The sequence below is a fragment of the Rousettus aegyptiacus genome, unplaced genomic scaffold (assembly GCF_014176215.1).
Source record: "Rousettus aegyptiacus isolate mRouAeg1 unplaced genomic scaffold, mRouAeg1.p scaffold_m13_p_16, whole genome shotgun sequence".
Classification (NCBI taxonomy): domain Eukaryota; kingdom Metazoa; phylum Chordata; class Mammalia; order Chiroptera; family Pteropodidae; genus Rousettus; species Rousettus aegyptiacus.
The window spans coordinates 27,919,879-27,937,807 of NW_023416291.1; the positions used below are offsets into that span (position 1 = coordinate 27,919,879).

General features: G+C 34.4%; 1 protein-coding gene across 1 annotated transcript in view; it reads left to right on the forward strand.

Moving 5' to 3' along the window:
* Window positions 1-17,929, forward strand: part of ADAM7 (ADAM metallopeptidase domain 7) — a 64,523-nt gene that overhangs the window by 24,075 nt on the left and 22,519 nt on the right. Inside the window, exons 7-15 of the mRNA XM_016148161.2 lie at window positions 1,024-1,100; window positions 2,088-2,280; window positions 3,141-3,194; window positions 5,982-6,050; window positions 9,958-10,127; window positions 12,644-12,728; window positions 14,188-14,318; window positions 15,985-16,159; window positions 17,727-17,816. Coding sequence (XP_016003647.2) covers window positions 1,024-1,100; window positions 2,088-2,280; window positions 3,141-3,194; window positions 5,982-6,050; window positions 9,958-10,127; window positions 12,644-12,728; window positions 14,188-14,318; window positions 15,985-16,159; window positions 17,727-17,816 — 1,044 coding nt within the window. The remainder of the gene's footprint in view (window positions 1-1,023; window positions 1,101-2,087; window positions 2,281-3,140; window positions 3,195-5,981; window positions 6,051-9,957; window positions 10,128-12,643; window positions 12,729-14,187; window positions 14,319-15,984; window positions 16,160-17,726; window positions 17,817-17,929) is intronic.

Sequence of the window (17,929 nt, forward strand, 5' to 3'; positions counted from 1 at the left end):
TATAAGGCACCCTGATAAGGTTATAATTAAGTTAAATGGAGAAAACCTATGGACATAACCCAGTTTTAAAACCTCTATCTAACTGACCCTTAAGTGAGTCACATCCGCTTGCCCAGTTTTTCTGATGTGTCAGCACTGAGGTCTTGCCTTCATTCTCCAAATGAATCTTTGTTTGTTTCTCATGAATATTATTCCAGTGGGTACAGATTCTATTTTTATAACTCTTTTATTTCTCTTTCCAAAACATGCCCTTTATAGCCTATTCAACAATGACATTATTCTTTTTTACCAAAAGTATACTTTTTAAAACCTGTTGCCTCTAAGGCAGCTGTCAACTATAAAATTCAAGGCATTGTGTAATCTTTGTGAAATAGAACAAGAAGAAAACTGGGTAATATTATTTCATGCAAGGGGTAATTATTGGCTTGTGAGGATCTGAGGTCCTTGGAGAACCATGGAAAATGTCACATATAGGTGACAGTTGACTAGATGAAAACAACGAAAAGAGTAATTACTTGATAGAATCATCATGGGCAGAGCACCAAGTAGGGAGTGATAAAGATATCAACTTAACTGAAGGAAAAAAGAAGCAAGAGACATCACTGGAGGATAAACCTAATTTTAACAATTATCAACAACTTTGGCTTGATTTCACAGGCAACTCAACTGGGGGAAATTATAATAACACAGGAGGGGGAATTTCGTAGTAATTTTTGGATAGATTTAAGTAGTAATATTTCTAAAGAAATATATGAGTCTGGTGTCATCAGCTAACAGAGTGTTAAATTTGTGAGAGCCAAATCCATATACTACTGTATAGAAAGTAATCACGCAATTAAAATAAAAGGATTCTAAAGGAGTTTAAATTTTTTCCAAATAAAAGAATGCAGAGAATGAATACATGAATGAATATAGCATAATTTGTGAGAACGAAATACTGATATACTAGAACATAAAATATGTAGATATTTTATTTATATAACATCAATATGTGTGCTGACATCAATAATCTCTTGATTTTAGGACCACTGTTTTTACCAAGGATCCATTATACATGAATTTGATTCTGCTGCCAGTATCAGCACATGTAATGGTCTGAGGTAATGCACAGTATCTTTCTATTTTATTTATAAGTTTTCCTATAGATTTTCAAAGAAATTAACTTCTCATCTTTCTTCTTAACAATCCTGGTAAATGGAAAAATTAATGGGAAAAGCTACTGTATATTTTCAGCATGAGTGTCCACCCTAGCCCCATTGTTTATGTTCACTTTTGGCAAAAAGATGTTTAATGCCCCACCCCCAAGAAAGACAGGTTTTTTGATATATGATCAAGGGATACAGAGTTGGAAGACTACTGGGATTAATTTAGCCTGTCTCATCCTCTCGTTACAAATCAATGTACTGAAATCAGAGACTTGCTCTAGAACATTCAAATTGCTTGTGGTAGAATTAAGTCCAATCCAGACTCCTGACTTCTAGTCCTTTAAATTCCAGCCACACTACAATGCTGCACAGTGTCTCCAGTTTCTAGAAAGTAAAACATCAAAAGTAAAGTCTATATATGTTCTTCATAGATATTTGGCTCAAGGACAGAAGAAGGTGTGAGGAACCAAAGGGTAGAACAAGATACTTTGGTCTTCATTGATGAGGACTTGCCTTGAGTAGTTTCTAATATTTTCAAGTATAACTCCTTTAATGACAAAATTAGCACATACTAGTATCTGTACTTTCATATATTTATGATTAATGCATGACGAACATAAAAATTTTAAACATGTTGCAAGAACTCTGACACTTGCCCAGGTGGGAATCACTATTCTAGCTATACTTCAAAGTGGAGATTGGGCTGTCAAACTTCTGAAAACCCAGATGAGCTGACTCTCACAAAAACTGTTAATTCAATCAAAGACCACATATCATCTCATTTCTTTATCACTCAGAACACTTGGCTACATGTTCATGAGCTCTTGACCTTATAGCTTCCTTCCTTAAAAAGCAAAGTCAATAAAAATGAAATAAAGTAGTATTGTATAGTAATGCAGTAGTGAAAGTCTTAAATACACATTGTATCCTCAATTTCCACAGGGGGTTCTTCAGAGTGTATGACCAAAGGTACCTCATTGAACCAGTGAAATACTCAGATGAAGGAGAACATTTGGTGTTCAAATATAACCCAAAGATGCAGTATGCTGCCAATCACTCTTGTACAGAGCTCAATTTTACCAGGGCAACTGTTCCAAACAATAATAGTAAATTCATGGAGGACATCAAAATTGGAGTGAGTGTTTTATTTTTTCTTGGATAAAAATTATCTTTTTCTCTAGTAAAATGCCTCTTCTTTCCTTTACGACCTCAAGAGAGAGATTATGAGTCCAATGAATGAAGCGTAAATACTACCTGAGTCAGACTCTTTATTGTTTTAAATCTGAAATGTCAAATTTTGTATTTGTTATCTATATAGAAAGTGTTTGTTTCCTACAGTAAATCTCAATTCGACCCAATGACTTAGTGAAATCTTTGAGTAATATGCTCTTGGTTCACACTCAGAGAACATGCATATACCTCAGTGCATGTCACCAAAAGCTGAAAACTTACAATTTCTTAGTATTGCTGTTTTTAAAAAAGGCATACTTATTAGCATATTATAGATATTTTATAAAACATGTTTCCTTTCTGTGACTACTGCAACATAGGAGATTTTAAGAGAGTGGCAGGAGTCAATGAAAAACAGTCAGTCCTATTAGTTAGTCCTACGTGTTAGCTTTGAACTAGATGGGTGCTTTTTACATGAGCTTACTTAGTAAACATTTACTTTGTAAATAAAAAAAAAACCTAAACATTAAAAACTGAATTCATAATTTTTTATAATTCTTATTTTATTTGAAAGATGAAACAAAGAAAGCAAGGATAATCAAATATGGAATGTTATTTCAGGTTTATTACAATCTGATGTATAGAGACAAATATTTTAATAATACGAGAGGTTTTATTTAGATATATTCTTAGAATTATTAGCTATCCTTCTATACTTCACATTCCTGTATTAATATTAACATGTCTTATCTTAAAAATTTTAACTTTAAATATTAAGATAAGAAATAGTAACCATACTTCATTAAATTTTTCATAAATTTCCAGGTTATCCACACAGAAAAGTATGTTGAACTGTTCATTGTTGCTGATAATAATGTGGTAAGTTTTCAGATGAACTTTTGCTCTTTATTCATCCTTATAATAGCATAGCTGTGATTCTAACAACAATAACAAAAAAGCATTTTAATCAGAGTTTCATCCCATTCTCAAAGTTCTGTTTTTAGCTTCCCAAGACAGACTTATACAAAAGACAATAGGGTCCTTGGGCAGCATAGCAGCCTGAACCAAAATAGAACCACTCACTCTCCCCTGCACAAACATGTGAAAATGCTGAACAACATGGAAAAAATAAAGATATGTTCATAATCTATAGTTGAGCTCCAAAGAAAACACAGGAAATCTCCAAGTGCTAAAAATGACTTAGAAAATCTCTGTCATAGTAGTATTCCCTAGAGGGTTGTTAATGTAACAATCTATGATGACATTGACAACAAACCCAGAAAATTAAGTAAAACTATAAGCCAATTTCACTTATAAACATAAATACAAATATCCTAAAAATATCTGCAAACCTAATTTTTCACATATAAAAACATCTTCATGACAATGGTTTATTATAGTTAACATAATTTTTAAAAACTATGTAATCATCTCAAATATTTTTTATATATATATATCAACATTCATAATAAACTCAGCAAATAAGAAATGCAAGAAAATAAAGAATATTTACCAAGATGTTATCCTGTGTAAATATTAAACTCAATTTTGAATAGGATACATCTGTTTATCATTGATAGATTTTTTCAACATATTTATTGAAATTCCCATTCAATATAATAAGAGAAAATAAATAAGATCTATGTTAGTTGAAAAAAAAAAGACAGCATTGTTGCACACTAAATAAAAAGAAAACGGGAGAAACTACAATTAACCTAACAATTAAAAAAATAGAAATTAATAAATTTCGGGCACTAATCAATAGACAGGTTTACATTAGCATGTTGGTGAGAACATGTTAACTAACTTTTAAAAAGAATGCTAAGACCAGTTTTGTTCTTAACTTATTGACTATAAATAAAAACAGTCTATTAAATTTAACATTTTACCCCAGATACCAGGTGAAGGTTTGCTTGATATGATTTTAGGTGCATTAAACTGGGTTTTACATGCATAACTCTCACGCTTGCTGCCTTATTATTGTCTTAAAATATTTAAGGGCTTCTTCCCCACCCCCCACCCCCACCCCCCAGAGAAATTCCTCTGGTAAATTATCTGTTTTAATTTGCGAATAGTTAATGAATATCCACTATGCTATATTCTGAGTATTAAATACACACACATACACACACACACTACTATAAAGGACATGAGAACAAAAGCAAAGCACAGTTAGGGTATTTTGATGAAACAGAATAGGAAAAACAAAGACAGCTTTTGGAAAACATATTGAGGACTTTACATATCTTGAAGTCAATATGATGCATTTTAAGCAGTTAAACAGAGTGAGGCTATGGATGTGTACACTCAGAGCTAGCAAGTTGAAAGAGAAAGCAGAACACAAATGTCTGAATCCTGGGGAACGCTAACAATCCAATAAAGATTTGGAAGTAAGAGTACAAAGGCCTCATACCCATCTATACCTCTTAAATCCATGGGCAGTAATCAATAACTGATAAGGTACCTATTCTTGTGGTCCCTAATATAACCTCAGACTCTCTCCAAACTGTGGAATTTAGGCAAGCCCTAGCAATTCATCCATGGAAACTCTGGTGCAAAAATATATTTGCCATCTAGAATTTAAGGGAATGGTGGAAAAGAGAAACCTGTGCATTATAAAATATTGGGAGTGTATAAAATAACAGAAACCAAGATGATAAGAAATTTCTTGAAAAGGAAAATGATCAACATCAAAATGGACAAAATGATCAGGAAGATGAGGGAAAAGTGTTAAATGGGTTGATATTAAGAGTACATTTGTGGGCCTATCAAGAATAGTTTCAGTGGAATGGTGGTGTTAAACCAGTGAGTAGTGAATTGAGGAGTGGTTGGAAGATGAGAATTGAAGAGATTCTAATGTTATATCTGCGAAATATGTAGATATTTAAGACAACAGGGCAGCAATGACATGGTAGGTAGAAGATACTTGCAAAATTCTGGAAAGGTATATATATTTTTTATTTTTATTATATAAGAAGCTTGGCCATTTGCATTTATCCAAGTAGAATTCCTTACGTTATTATTAAATATATTTTATCAGGTTAAAATCGATAATACTGAGAACAAGGTCCTGATGGCATAAATAGAGAATCCATTTGTAAGAAGAGAACAAAAGGCAGAATAGGCTGGAAGAGAAAAGTCAGCATTGCCTTCCTAGCCTTTTCCTGGAGGGAGGGGCGACCCACACCCTCATGCCCCTCTCCTCACATCTCTGGTTCTAGGGTTACTCTCGATTTTGTGTTCCTTAGTCTGTAACCAACATGGACACTGGAAGGCTGAGAAAGTTGCTGCCCTCTTGCAATATAATGGTTGCTGTGGAGCTTTAGTAAGTTTTGTTTTATCAACATGATAAATATGAACTCTAAAGAACACTTATTAGTTGGTTTAATAAATCAATATAATGTATTGTGAAAAGGAAACAATATTATAAAGAAAAATTTATAGAAGTGCTAAGTTGAATCATGTCTGTAGAAAGTGCTGTATCTAGTTATTTTATGTCAAAAAAAAAGTATTTCTGCTTAAGTCACCAGATTTTTAGCTTACTGGAAGGAAGGAATGTCAAGAAAATATTTTCCTTGAACTATCTGATGACAAGTAAAGTATTTTGTTGAGTTTGTATTCGATTCCAATTATTAATGAATGTTGATCTGATATTTGTATTTCTAGTATCACAGGAATAATCATCACAGTAAAATGAGGAACCGAATTTGGGGAATGGTCAATTTTGTCAACATGGTGAGATTTTATACATTTTAAATCAAGCTAAAAATTAAAAGAAACTGTTGAATTTTGGGGTAGTTTTGATATTGAGAGTGCCCAAAACACAAAAATTCACCAACTCAATTCATTGAGAAATTCACAGAAACAAATAAACCACACTCTGAGTTTTTGGTTTACTAAATAAATTACATTTAATATTTCAATATTTAAATAAGTTTCAAATATTGTCAACTAATCACATAATTTATAATGTACAAAGATTTGAATACACATCATGCATAAATTAAATCCACTATTTTATATTACTGTACCATGATCTTGTATAATTGATTGTTCATGCTTTAACACAGAAATCAGGAGAAATATTTCAGTGAAATGCACTAAAATGATTAATTTGTCTTTTTTAAAATGCAGTACTGTGAATTACATATATTTTTCTTATGCTGACTTCTAAGTCATGAAGCTTCATTTCTAGGATAAAGAGCGCACAAAGGAAGATCCTGTAACAAATAGTCCCCCTAGGTCATTGGTTGTTCATTTGCCAATTAAGGACATTTGATCTGTTTCTAGTTTTTTACTAAAATGAATATAATTTCTTTGAAAATTTGCATACAGATGTATATGCACACATAGATTTTTATGTTTATTTTTTTAAATGACTAAGTGGGAATGCTGGCTTAAATGGTAAGTGTATGCTCTTTAGCTGGTTCTCACAACTTTTTGTTTTATTTTTAATTTTTATTCAATTCAAAAATATTTTAATACCCCTTATGACTTTTCCTTTGATTCGGTGCTTACATATGTGTATCATTTAATTTCCAAATGTTTAAGAATTCTTAAATACATCTTTACATTAGGATTCTGCCTACCACATGCACATTTTCACTGGCACTTTAACATATTAATAATTATTATTTACATTTCTTATCAGATAATTTCACCATTTAGATCTTCTCTGAGTCTATTTTTGTTGACTCATCTGTCGAACAGTGGGTTGTTTTTCTCTGCTCTTTTGTGTGCTCTTAAATATTTTATTGGATACTGAACATTATGTGTAAGATGGTAGGGACAGAAGAAATAGAACTTAGGCCTGGAAATGTACTTTTTCTTGCTAGGCCATTAACATATGGGATCGAATCGATTTTGTCAAAAATTGAATTGGTTCAGGATTTTGTTGTTGATATTGTTGCTTAAGTAGAATACAATTATTTTGTGGTTATTTTGAAATAGGATATATAAAATTTTTACTAAAGTACATGGTAGTATCATATGGTATAAATTTTTGTTGTTTATAATAGAATCTGTTAGTGTTATCCTAGTGGGTCCTGGATTGTTGGGGAGATCACTCCTGCCTCTGCCTTTGCCTCTGCCTCTGCCTCAGGCCTTTATCAAGAGCCAGTGCTCAGAGAAGGCCTCCCTTCACTCACTTAGCTCTTCTTCAGTGGTAATCTCTTCTTGTTCAGTCACTCAGTGGTGACTGGCCTCGTTATGGGACCCGGGACCCCCGGAGTGTTTTTTGTTATGCTGATCTGCCCTTGGTATTAGGAAAGCCCTGCCCATGGGTCTTCGGATGTGTATTTCTTAATGTTCATGTTCCTCCTCCATGGATAGGGGACCTCAAATGATCTGGCCTCAAGACAATTTCCTTTCCTGCTTCTCTTCTTTTATCCACAATAGGTCTTCATTTAAGTTTTGGAGATGTGAAAAAAAAAAATTGACTGAAGTTCATACAGCAGCTTAGGGCTTTTTTTTTTTTTTTTGCATCAGGAAAGAAGAGTCGGGTAGGTTTTAAGATGTTCTCAAGACAGCTCCCCTCCTTCAGGCCTGTAGCACGCAGGAGGATATCTCTGGTCGCCCACTCTGCCCCCATCACTTCTGCAGGCATCCAGAAAAGGCCCATGGAGAAGGAAGAGTCTGCATGTGGGGGTGATTACTTAAGTCTGGGTTTCCCAAAGGGTCCTATACTCTCATTCTAGCTCACACTTGCCCTTTATCGATTTCTTAAAAATGTTTGGTGAATTCCTCCCTGCTTGTACGGTGCTCAGCATCTCATTTTCTCATACTCTGTCACCAGGAGAAGTCTGTCTTTCCTTAGATTTCAGGCTACTTGTTTGCCAATTACCTCAGTTCTCTTATGCTTTCAAGAAGAGCTATGATTTTGTAGATTCTCTGGCTTTTGTGTGTGTGTGTCACGGTAGGAGCAACATTGTTTTCAATTTTATATATCTTAGCTAGAGGCAGAACTCCTCTGAACTTTGAATCTGTGTCTATGGAACTTAAAACGCCTCTCCAAGACTTTTTCTTAAAGGTAGAAAAATGTGGAGAGGAATGATTATACCTCATGGTCATCTCTGCTTTCTCCTATTTCTTATGTCTTACAATTGTCTTTATCATTACTCTAACATTGATCCAAATATAAAGATCAATTTCTTTCCTTGGGTTTTCATCTGCAAAGTAAGCATAAATACAAAATTGTTGCACTTTGCTGAACTTTTATTAAAGATTTTTAGTTGAGGTAGGGAGGTCATACCACAAACAATTTAAAGTAACATTGTCCACAAATCCTTGACCCTTTCCATCATACCACTCCTTACTGGCCCTTTATCCTCCACAGAGCCCATGGGGGAAGAGTCTGAGGGACTGACAGGAAGCAGTCTCTGCTCTGGCCTGCATCCAGCTGGGTCTAGCTAGAGGGTCTGGCAGCAACTACCTCACAAATAGTCTGTCCTTCACAATAAAACATGGCTTTATTGTACAGGATGCTTTCTCACTGGAAGAAAATACATTCATAGGATGACAAATATTGTTTTCATTTGCACTTGCAACCTAAAGATCCCTATGAATATAGAAAGTCCAAAGTGCTCAGGTTAAAAAAAATTTTTGCTCTGTGGGACCTGACTCATGAAGTTCATTCGACCATAAGATTAGTGCCAAAAAGAATGTGCATGACAGCCTCCAATACGTATTTGAGATCATGATTTGACTAAAGGTCTTCATGAGAGTTTTTAAGAAATTTAATTCTCATGGTTGTGAAATGAACTTGTTGGGTTATGTTGACACATGGAATTCAATATATTCATAATACATAGGTTAAGAAAACTGGAAAATCAACACAAGGTTATTGTTTTAGCAATGATATATTAAACTTCTTAATAACCAGTTATATTCTTTACTAATATTACATTAGTGACCTTTCTATTTCTATTCTTAACACAATGTTCATAATTTGTCACTCATTCTTTTTTCCAGCCTGGCTAATATGGGATATAAAATTGATCTAACACATAGTTCTTTGCCTCAAAATCCTCATAATATTTGTTTAAACTCCATCTTCTTTCATCCTGTCATCGACGTATCTATCAACTAGGTGTGTACAAAAGCAGATGGGTATTAGGGTGAGAAAGCTTATAAGCTATAACTATGTCTGCCTGCTTTGAGCAATTCTCAATGAGATTTCTTATTGACAACAAAATAGTTCCAAAAATCAAACATGAAGAACAAACATGACAGCTAACTATCGGTTTTTGAAAACCAGTATCTGTCACGGAACCAACTCATGACCTAAGAGTAGAGATGAATAAAGAACATTCATTCCACTGTGTGCTACTATTAGTAAAATCATATTTTCAGGTCACTTATAATCTCAGAGCTTTAATAAATTATTTATTCTAACACAGCCTGAGTCCAGTGCCTATAAGCCTTTTGATAGTTCAAGAGGAATCCAATGTTTTTGGTCTAGTTTCTTGGTTGACCATGGCCCTTCACCTCACGTTAGGTTTCAATATAATTGTTTGAGGCCTGCACTTTTTGCTTATTTACATCATTCATTAAAATTACTTTTAAAAAAATGTAAAACAATGCAGTAATGGTGAGGATACTTCTGCAACTTGACTTTGTGAAAAATTATTTCTTTTTTGAACAGATTTATAAAACCTTGGACATTCATGTTACATTGGTCGGCCTTGAAATGTGGACAAATGGAGATAAAATAGAAGTAGATTCCAATATAGAAACTACTTTATTGCGTTTTTCAACTTGGCAGGAAACAATCCTTAGAAAAAGGAAGAATTTTGATCATGCTTTGTTGCTCAGGTATGTAACTGCTCTATTTTTGTGCATAACTTAGGTGGATTATTAAAAACAAAAACAAATGAACAACAACCAAAATACTTTTAAAAACAATTTACTTTTTTTATATATATATACACCTATAGAACCTGGTCTTCCTAGGTGGTCTTCCATCCAAGTAGTAATCAGGCCTGACCCTGCTTAGCTTCTGAGATCAGTCAGGAGTGGGCATATTCAGGGTAGCATGGCTGTAGACAAAAAGAAGCAATTGACTTTTGAATAGTATTCAGGGACAAAACATTGTCTGACTATACAGAAAGTTTCTGTATGAACTTCGAATAATCTTTCTTTCTAATTGTGAATAATACCTGAAAAGAAAAATCTGACATATTCATATTCCTGGACAGGATTGACATTAGGTAAGCATAGCACATTTAGAATCCACTCAATATTCTTATTCTTATTGGCTTCTGACACTGTCTCCCTTCAGCCTTCCACACCATGGCATGCTGACTCCAGCAAAACCTACCTTTCTGGGGAAGCATCTCATTCTCTGAACATGTTTCCTCAGCAAGTGTGTCCATCTAGTGACCAATAGTAGAGACAAGCATCTTCTCTACTATTAAAAATAACAGATAACAAATCTCATCAATTAAGCCTGTCACAACTTTAATATTCCCAAGAAAGGGTTTGGATTTATCTAGAATACTAGGTCATTAACTTCTAAAAGGGGGGGGGCATTTTTATCATTTTCATTATTCAAAATACCTAGCACACACTCCTCGCCTATAGGAAAATAACAAAAAATTGTGGAGTCAATCTGACTTCGACCTTGTATTTCACATAGTCCTGTTATTGTAAGGAATATTAAATTATGGAAGAACAGTTTTGGAGCAATGGAGTCTTCTAGCATCTCTCCCAATGCCCTTAAAATGACTATATAAGATGGGTACCCACTTTACCTACTTCATTTACCTATAACACCAGTGTTTCTCCTAAGGTCTACAAACAGCCTGCAAATGTGTTTTCTACCACTATGTAAATGTTAATTTTCAGTCTCAAATCAGAACTGTGAAGCTTCACTTGTAGTGAGAGGTAAGGTCCAGCCCTTTGGCTGATTGATGAGAGTAACCTTGAACTCCAAAATAATATCGTTTTGATTTTCATGTCTGGGATGGCCTGTAGCACATATATTTCCAGGGGAAACATGTACCTGGCTTGGTCTTGGATATGCGTGCACTGGTATGCCCCCAAATTTGGGGGGAGTTAAGCAAAATAACACCATAACTTTCATAGTGAGCAAGATTAGCTCCTTTGTCTATTCCTCGGACATGTGTTTTAAGATACTTAATGAATTAATCTGAAAGTATTTAAATGGGTGTAAGTAGAAAACCTTTTACTTGCATGACTGTCTCTTACTCTGAGCAGTAAGTCTCTATCAATAGAGTGTCTACAATTAGGGGAGTGGGGGAGGGGGAGGAAGTGCTACTAAATGTCTAGCTGGATGTTATATTTGGGATTTCCCAGGTATTGAGTTTCAGGTATGCTGTTCTTTCTATATTCACGTAGATCTAGAAGTGATGAAACTCAATATGTAGCATTATCATGGTGTGACTTTTGGTTTTAAGTGACTATGAGCAAAGTCAGAATCCAGACTGTGCTTTCTCTGGTGCTTCAACTTCATAGGTGGTATTCTCTCAAGATCTTCATAGTCTAGGAAGACCAGAATTCTAAGTTCCTCCAATATTTACAGTCAAATCCTGAGATTTCAAAATGTAGGACAAGACCATTTCAATAGTAAAGAAAGAAATAGAACATATCTTCTTGATCAACAAAGTTAAAAACTGAAAGGGGTCATCTACCTTGACAACTTTTCTTGCATTTGAGTCCTCTCTATTAGACTCCAAGTGTGGCCCTCCAGACCATAATAGTTCTCTTTAAAGTGTTCCAACTCTAAATGTCCTTCTCGAAAGCATATAAAATTTGGATCTCTTTAATATAGGCATCTACATCATTCTTTCTTGATACTCTAGGAATTGTCCTGTTTCCACATAATAACTCTTTTAAATGTTTGATTGTAACTATCAAATTATGCATTTCTATGGCTTATTAAACATTTTTTAAAATTTGCAACCATGGCTAATTAATTATAGTGTTGAGTCCATTTACTATGTTGCATTTTCTCCTCTAAACATTTTTAATTAATTTTTTTGGTCTTTTACATGGTTTTACTCAAAGCTGAGTGTAGGGTAAACTAAAGTCAAGTAAAATGAAACTCAAACCATATTATTTTTTTTATAAAGTATTTGTTTTTATGATTTCATCTTAAGATTGCATTGACTTTCTCAATGCCTCTAATAAACCATAGGTTTAAAATGAGCTTAATTTCAACTGACATCATCCTCAAATCCAGAACTCCAGAAAAAAAGAAATACGCTTTCATGTACAAAGGAACTAGCATTGTGGAGATTCACCGCAATTCATTCTATGTGTTAATTAAACTGGCTCAGACTGAAGAGTGTATTTCATCTTGTTTATAGTGGGAAGTGGCTCTACACGGATGCTCAAGGAACTTCTTATCCAGGGGGCATGTGCCTACCCTATTATTCCTCCAGTGTTGTTAAGGTGAGTTATGTTTTTTATATGTTATATTACTTAATCGAAAAGTTTGAATTAAGTTTCTGTAATTTTCTGTGTCCTATTGAAAGGGACTATGTATGCATTCAGTTATATATTCCCACAAAAATGTTTCATGATGAAACTGTCGTATTTCCTTTATTAAATGAGAAAAATATATATTTTATAAAAGCTATAGGTGAATAATGAATGTAAATGAGTGCTCAGACTTTAACAGAACATTATATACAGTTCAAGGTATAAAGATTAGAAAAGCTCTTTTGTATATTAAATATAGTTATATGTAAGAACATGTAAAGTCCACAGAACTTGGCTGATTTAGCAAGTGAAAATAATTGTATTTGTGCTGAAAAAGAAAGTACAGAGACCTTTTAAAATACCATATCAGGGCAGACCTACAATTTGTTTACCAAAAGCATAAGAAGTTTAAATTGCTGACTCCTTTTGTTTATTGGATTCTTTCCCAAGCCACTAAGCTTCTAGTAAATACTGTTCAAGCAATCACATCTAAGAAATTCTTAAAAACATCAAGATTTGGATTTGTTTCTTTTAGTTTCTCTGCCTAGTTGTTGCTATGCTCAGTTCAGTGTTGTTAAGACTTTGAAATTAAAAGCTAGTATTTACCAAAATAACTTCACAACCTATTTATTATGTGGTTTTTGTATGATTATGCTTTTCCTATGGAATTTCAATAACAAATTTTGCATAAAGAGTTAATGAAAGAGTTAATAATCTAATATAGGCTGTCAGCTCTCCAATTATGATATTATAACCCATCCAGGACACAATTTAAACTTAAAATGAGCAAGACGAAATTACCGAATTAGGGTGTTTTACTTTTACAGTAACCCGATATTGCACCCCTTTTGGAAATTAATATTTTTCATTAATATAAAGATGAAAATATTAAATAGAGCTACCAACGGAGGTAGCAATCAACTTTGCCTTGAATTCTGCGTCTCTGATCTATGGTTTTCTGCACAGTAGAAACTCCCTCATGACTGCACAGTGTTGCTGTGAGATGTGAGACTGTACACCGAAAGCGTGAACCTGTGTATTTTTATTTTTATCCTCTTTGAATATCTAATATATAGAAGACAACTGAGAATGTTTAGTAGGTAGGACATTCATTAATAATTTTTAGCTATTTATGAGAATAAGTATAAATCCAACAATGACTATCATCGAGTCACAAAAAAGAATTACAGAATGTTAGAGTTAGAGACACTCAAAAAGTCATTTGTCCAACCTCATTATATAATTGAAGAAGCTGAGGCACAGGAGAGGCCAGTAACTAAGTCTAGAGCCTCTCAAATAAGTATGAGTTAACCAGCAGCTAGAACCCAGTTCTCAACCACCAGTTTGGAATACTGTGTACTACGGTGTGCTATCTTATTAAAATTACTAATGCACATCTTTTTTTTTTTTTTTTTTTTTTTTGCATCAGGATCTTTTACCTGACCTAAATATAGTTGCGAGCAGAATGGCACATCAGCTGGGGCATAGCCTTGGCATGCAGCATACTGATCACCCATGTACCTGTACTTTGGGAAGATGTGTGATGGATGGTAGCGGAAGGTGAGGCTCAAACGATATAAAGAATATATTTCAATACTTTGGGAGTGGCTTTGGACTAAAAATCCGTATCGTATGAATATATATTACATGGACTTTTTCCTACTATACCCCGGAAGGTCTATTTTAAAATCAAGCATGGTTAGGAGTTTTCCTTTTTAAGCTAAATCTTATCAGTTGTTAGTGTCTCTCCTAATGATAAAATGAGAGAAATTCTAAAACTCCATCTGAGCATACTGCAAAAGCACACAAAAATCAATTCATAATTATACCACGGTGCCTAGGAGAGGAATACACTCTACATGCTTTGTTTTATCATCTTCATCCTAAGCTATAAGTTCCTCCTTCAAATCTTTACTCAAATATCATTCTCGGCAAAGTCTTCTCCAGACACATGACCCAATTTTTCAATCCTGTCCCCTCATACACATACCCTGGCATTACCCACTCCCTCAATTTTTACTTTTTTCCCCTCCTTAGCACTAACCACTATCTAATAGAGTCTATATTTTATGTATTTGATTGATTTATTATTTCACTCCCTTACTAGAATATAGGCTTCATGAGGTCAGAGGGTTTTTTCTGCTTTGTTCTCTGTTATATCACCACTGTCTAGAAATGCCCCAGACACATACTAGGTCCTCATTAATACAGAATGAGTGACTGTCCAATGTCCTTCCAGCATGTAAGTCAGCAGCCATCAGGTCCTAAGCCTTGCCCATCTTTGAACTCTTTCACGGGGGTACACACAGTCCATGGTATATGATAAGAAAAGTGTTTGTTGATGATGATCAGTACTTCTATATATTGATTAAATGAAGTAAAGTGTCTAAAGCACCCAAGCACAGTGACTGGCATAGAGTAAGGACTTAGTAACTGATACCTGATTTTACATCATTAAATACATAGTAATAGTACTATTATTACATTAGTATTAATTCTTACATAGTAATAGTACTATTACTACATTTGTTATATTTTTTCAGGGTCCCACCATCGCAATCTAATGTAGTTAGGGCTCTAAAAGTCCATCTGTGTTTAATCCTTGCATCAATAATAATGGCAAAGGAGTCAAAACGAAAGGAAGATAAAAGGGAGGTGAAGTTCAGTTTTTCCAAACTTCAAACTTCCTTTTAAAAGTACAGTATATTGCATTCCTAGGTTGTGTGAGAAATTATTAAATAAATAGTTTGTTTCCATAAACATTTATAGAGAACTACTTTGTGCTGGGAGCTTTGTTAACTAGTGCTTATTTATTTTTTTTAAAAGTTGAGTATGATACAGTCCTGCATTGAGACGTTTGTAATCTTGCTTATTATAAACAAGTATATAGATAAATTCAAAAGGAACAAATAAAAAGTGATACAGGAGCAGCAAGCACAGACAATCCAGACAAACTGTGGGCGTCAGGAAGGATTCTCTGGAGGGTATACAGTCAGAGTATTTTCACTAAAATAGCTTGTGTTGGCTGTGTTTCATTGAGGTATTTTCTATAATGAAGAGCCCATTTACCACTCTGCTTGAGCAGTAAGGAAAGAGTAAAAAAAAGTAAATGGACTTTTAGAGTCCAGCAATTATATTTGTTCTTTCTAAATTCTTTATAAAATTTTAACAGCTGTTCAGTATGCATTGATATGATTAATCTGTTTTTAATTTATCCTACCTCTAGCACCCCTGCCCTAAAATTCAGTAAGTGCAACAGAATCCGGTACATGCAATTCCTGAAGGATAATAGGCCAACGTGCATGTTTAATGTTCCATTTTTTGATAAGTTCGGTGATTCCCCATACTGTGGAAACAAAAAGTTGGATGATGGAGAAGAATGTGATTGTGGCCCCGTTCAGGTATATACAAATGATGGCTTTAACTTACAAAGTTTATGCTCAGCTAGAACCTAAGCAGGGATGTGGCCATTAATTAACCGTGAAATTCCTTTTAAAGCTTTAAAAGTATGCTTTTTTTTTTTTTAATCATTTATAAAGGAGTCGTTGTTGGTGCAGCCTTATTGCGGGCTTTTTACCAAGTCATAAAATGTGTATAATAATGATCTTATAGGAGGTCCACAGCATCACATTTCCTGGCTTATGTGTTAACTGATTCTTATTGTGAGAAGGGCCCATCAACGTCATTGTCTAATTTCTTAGGCACAGTGGGAGCTGTTCTACAAAATGCTTCATAGTCAGTCAATAGAATTTTACTTAGGAACTTATGAGATGAGCCTATGGCCCAGTGAGACAGTTCATGTTATGAGAAAAATGTCTCAATTGAGTAAGAGTCTTTTAACCTTTCACATATTTATTGCAATCTTGGTCTCTGGAACATTTAGAATAAGCTTTTTGGGGCAAATTTTAAAGTGATTTTTAATCTGCTTTTCTCCAACATAGAAGCTATTTCTTCAAGAGCTCATCACATGAGTCCTAGAAAATTTCTTCTCAATTAAAATGTTATTTTCAAAAGTAATAAATGTTTATATAGAAAATACATAATACATAACATGGGGAGCAAGCTTCAAAATCAGGTTCTTTTCAACTCCCGTTGTTTAAAAGACATTCATTGTCTCTCCTTGGATATTTATCTTATTCAGCAGGTCTAGAGGGGGCCAAGGTTATTCATTCCGACCGAACTGCAAGGTTATACGGTTGCTGGTCTAAGGACCACAGTTTTAGTACATACTTATGCTCTAGACAGTGCATGATTCAAGAGTCTCATAGGATGGCAATTAGAGACTTCATGATCAAAATAAGGGTGGTGACCTGTCCAGAGGTTACAACATCTACTCTTCAACTGTTTCAAATTAAATGTGAGTAGGCTTCAACTTTGGAAATTGATGCCTTTGCCCATGCACAGTCATTGGAATGGTCCTATAGTTTTACTCTAACACTTGAAATATCTTACATGACAGGATGCAGATAGGGTTTTTGCAGTTTTAATTTTGTGTTTGTGCAGATAGGGCCTAAATGTCTGTCCTGCTGTTACTACTGAATGATGCATTTAAAGAAACCAAAAGTCAGCCTGAGATACTAGGCATCTTGAGGAAAATGTAAAATTCAGAAGTTGCATTATCTCACACCAAACCTTTAGTATAGAGAATCAGCAGGACCCTCCCTGAGAAAGGAGGTCATTGGTAGAATGGAAGGTCACAAACTTAGGACTTCGTATGCTGACAGTGGGAATTCATTAGCTCTGGAGTACCGAACAGCCATGTGGGAAGGAAACAAAGCAAACATCTCAAACACCAGTAGCAAGCAGTAGTCTTTATATACATGTCATAGCCAAAGACAATCCAATTGTACTTAACTCTGAAAGATAATCAATGTATTTAAATTACAGGAAAGCACAAACTAATTAACTCTTCACACATGGGTTTAACTGCAAACCAATTTCTGATCTTTGATTTTTGGTTATTGCCAGGAGTGCAGTAACCCTTGCTGTGATGCAAAGAAATGTGTGTTGAAGCCAGGATTTACTTGTGCAGAAGGAGGATGCTGTGAGTCTTGTCAGGTGAGATCTTTCGCTAGAATCAGGCTTCTCTGTTTTCAGTTTGTTACGTGTACATAGAACCAAAGAGTGGTCTGACCACTCTGAATGACCCTGTGCCACTAATCCCAGACTGG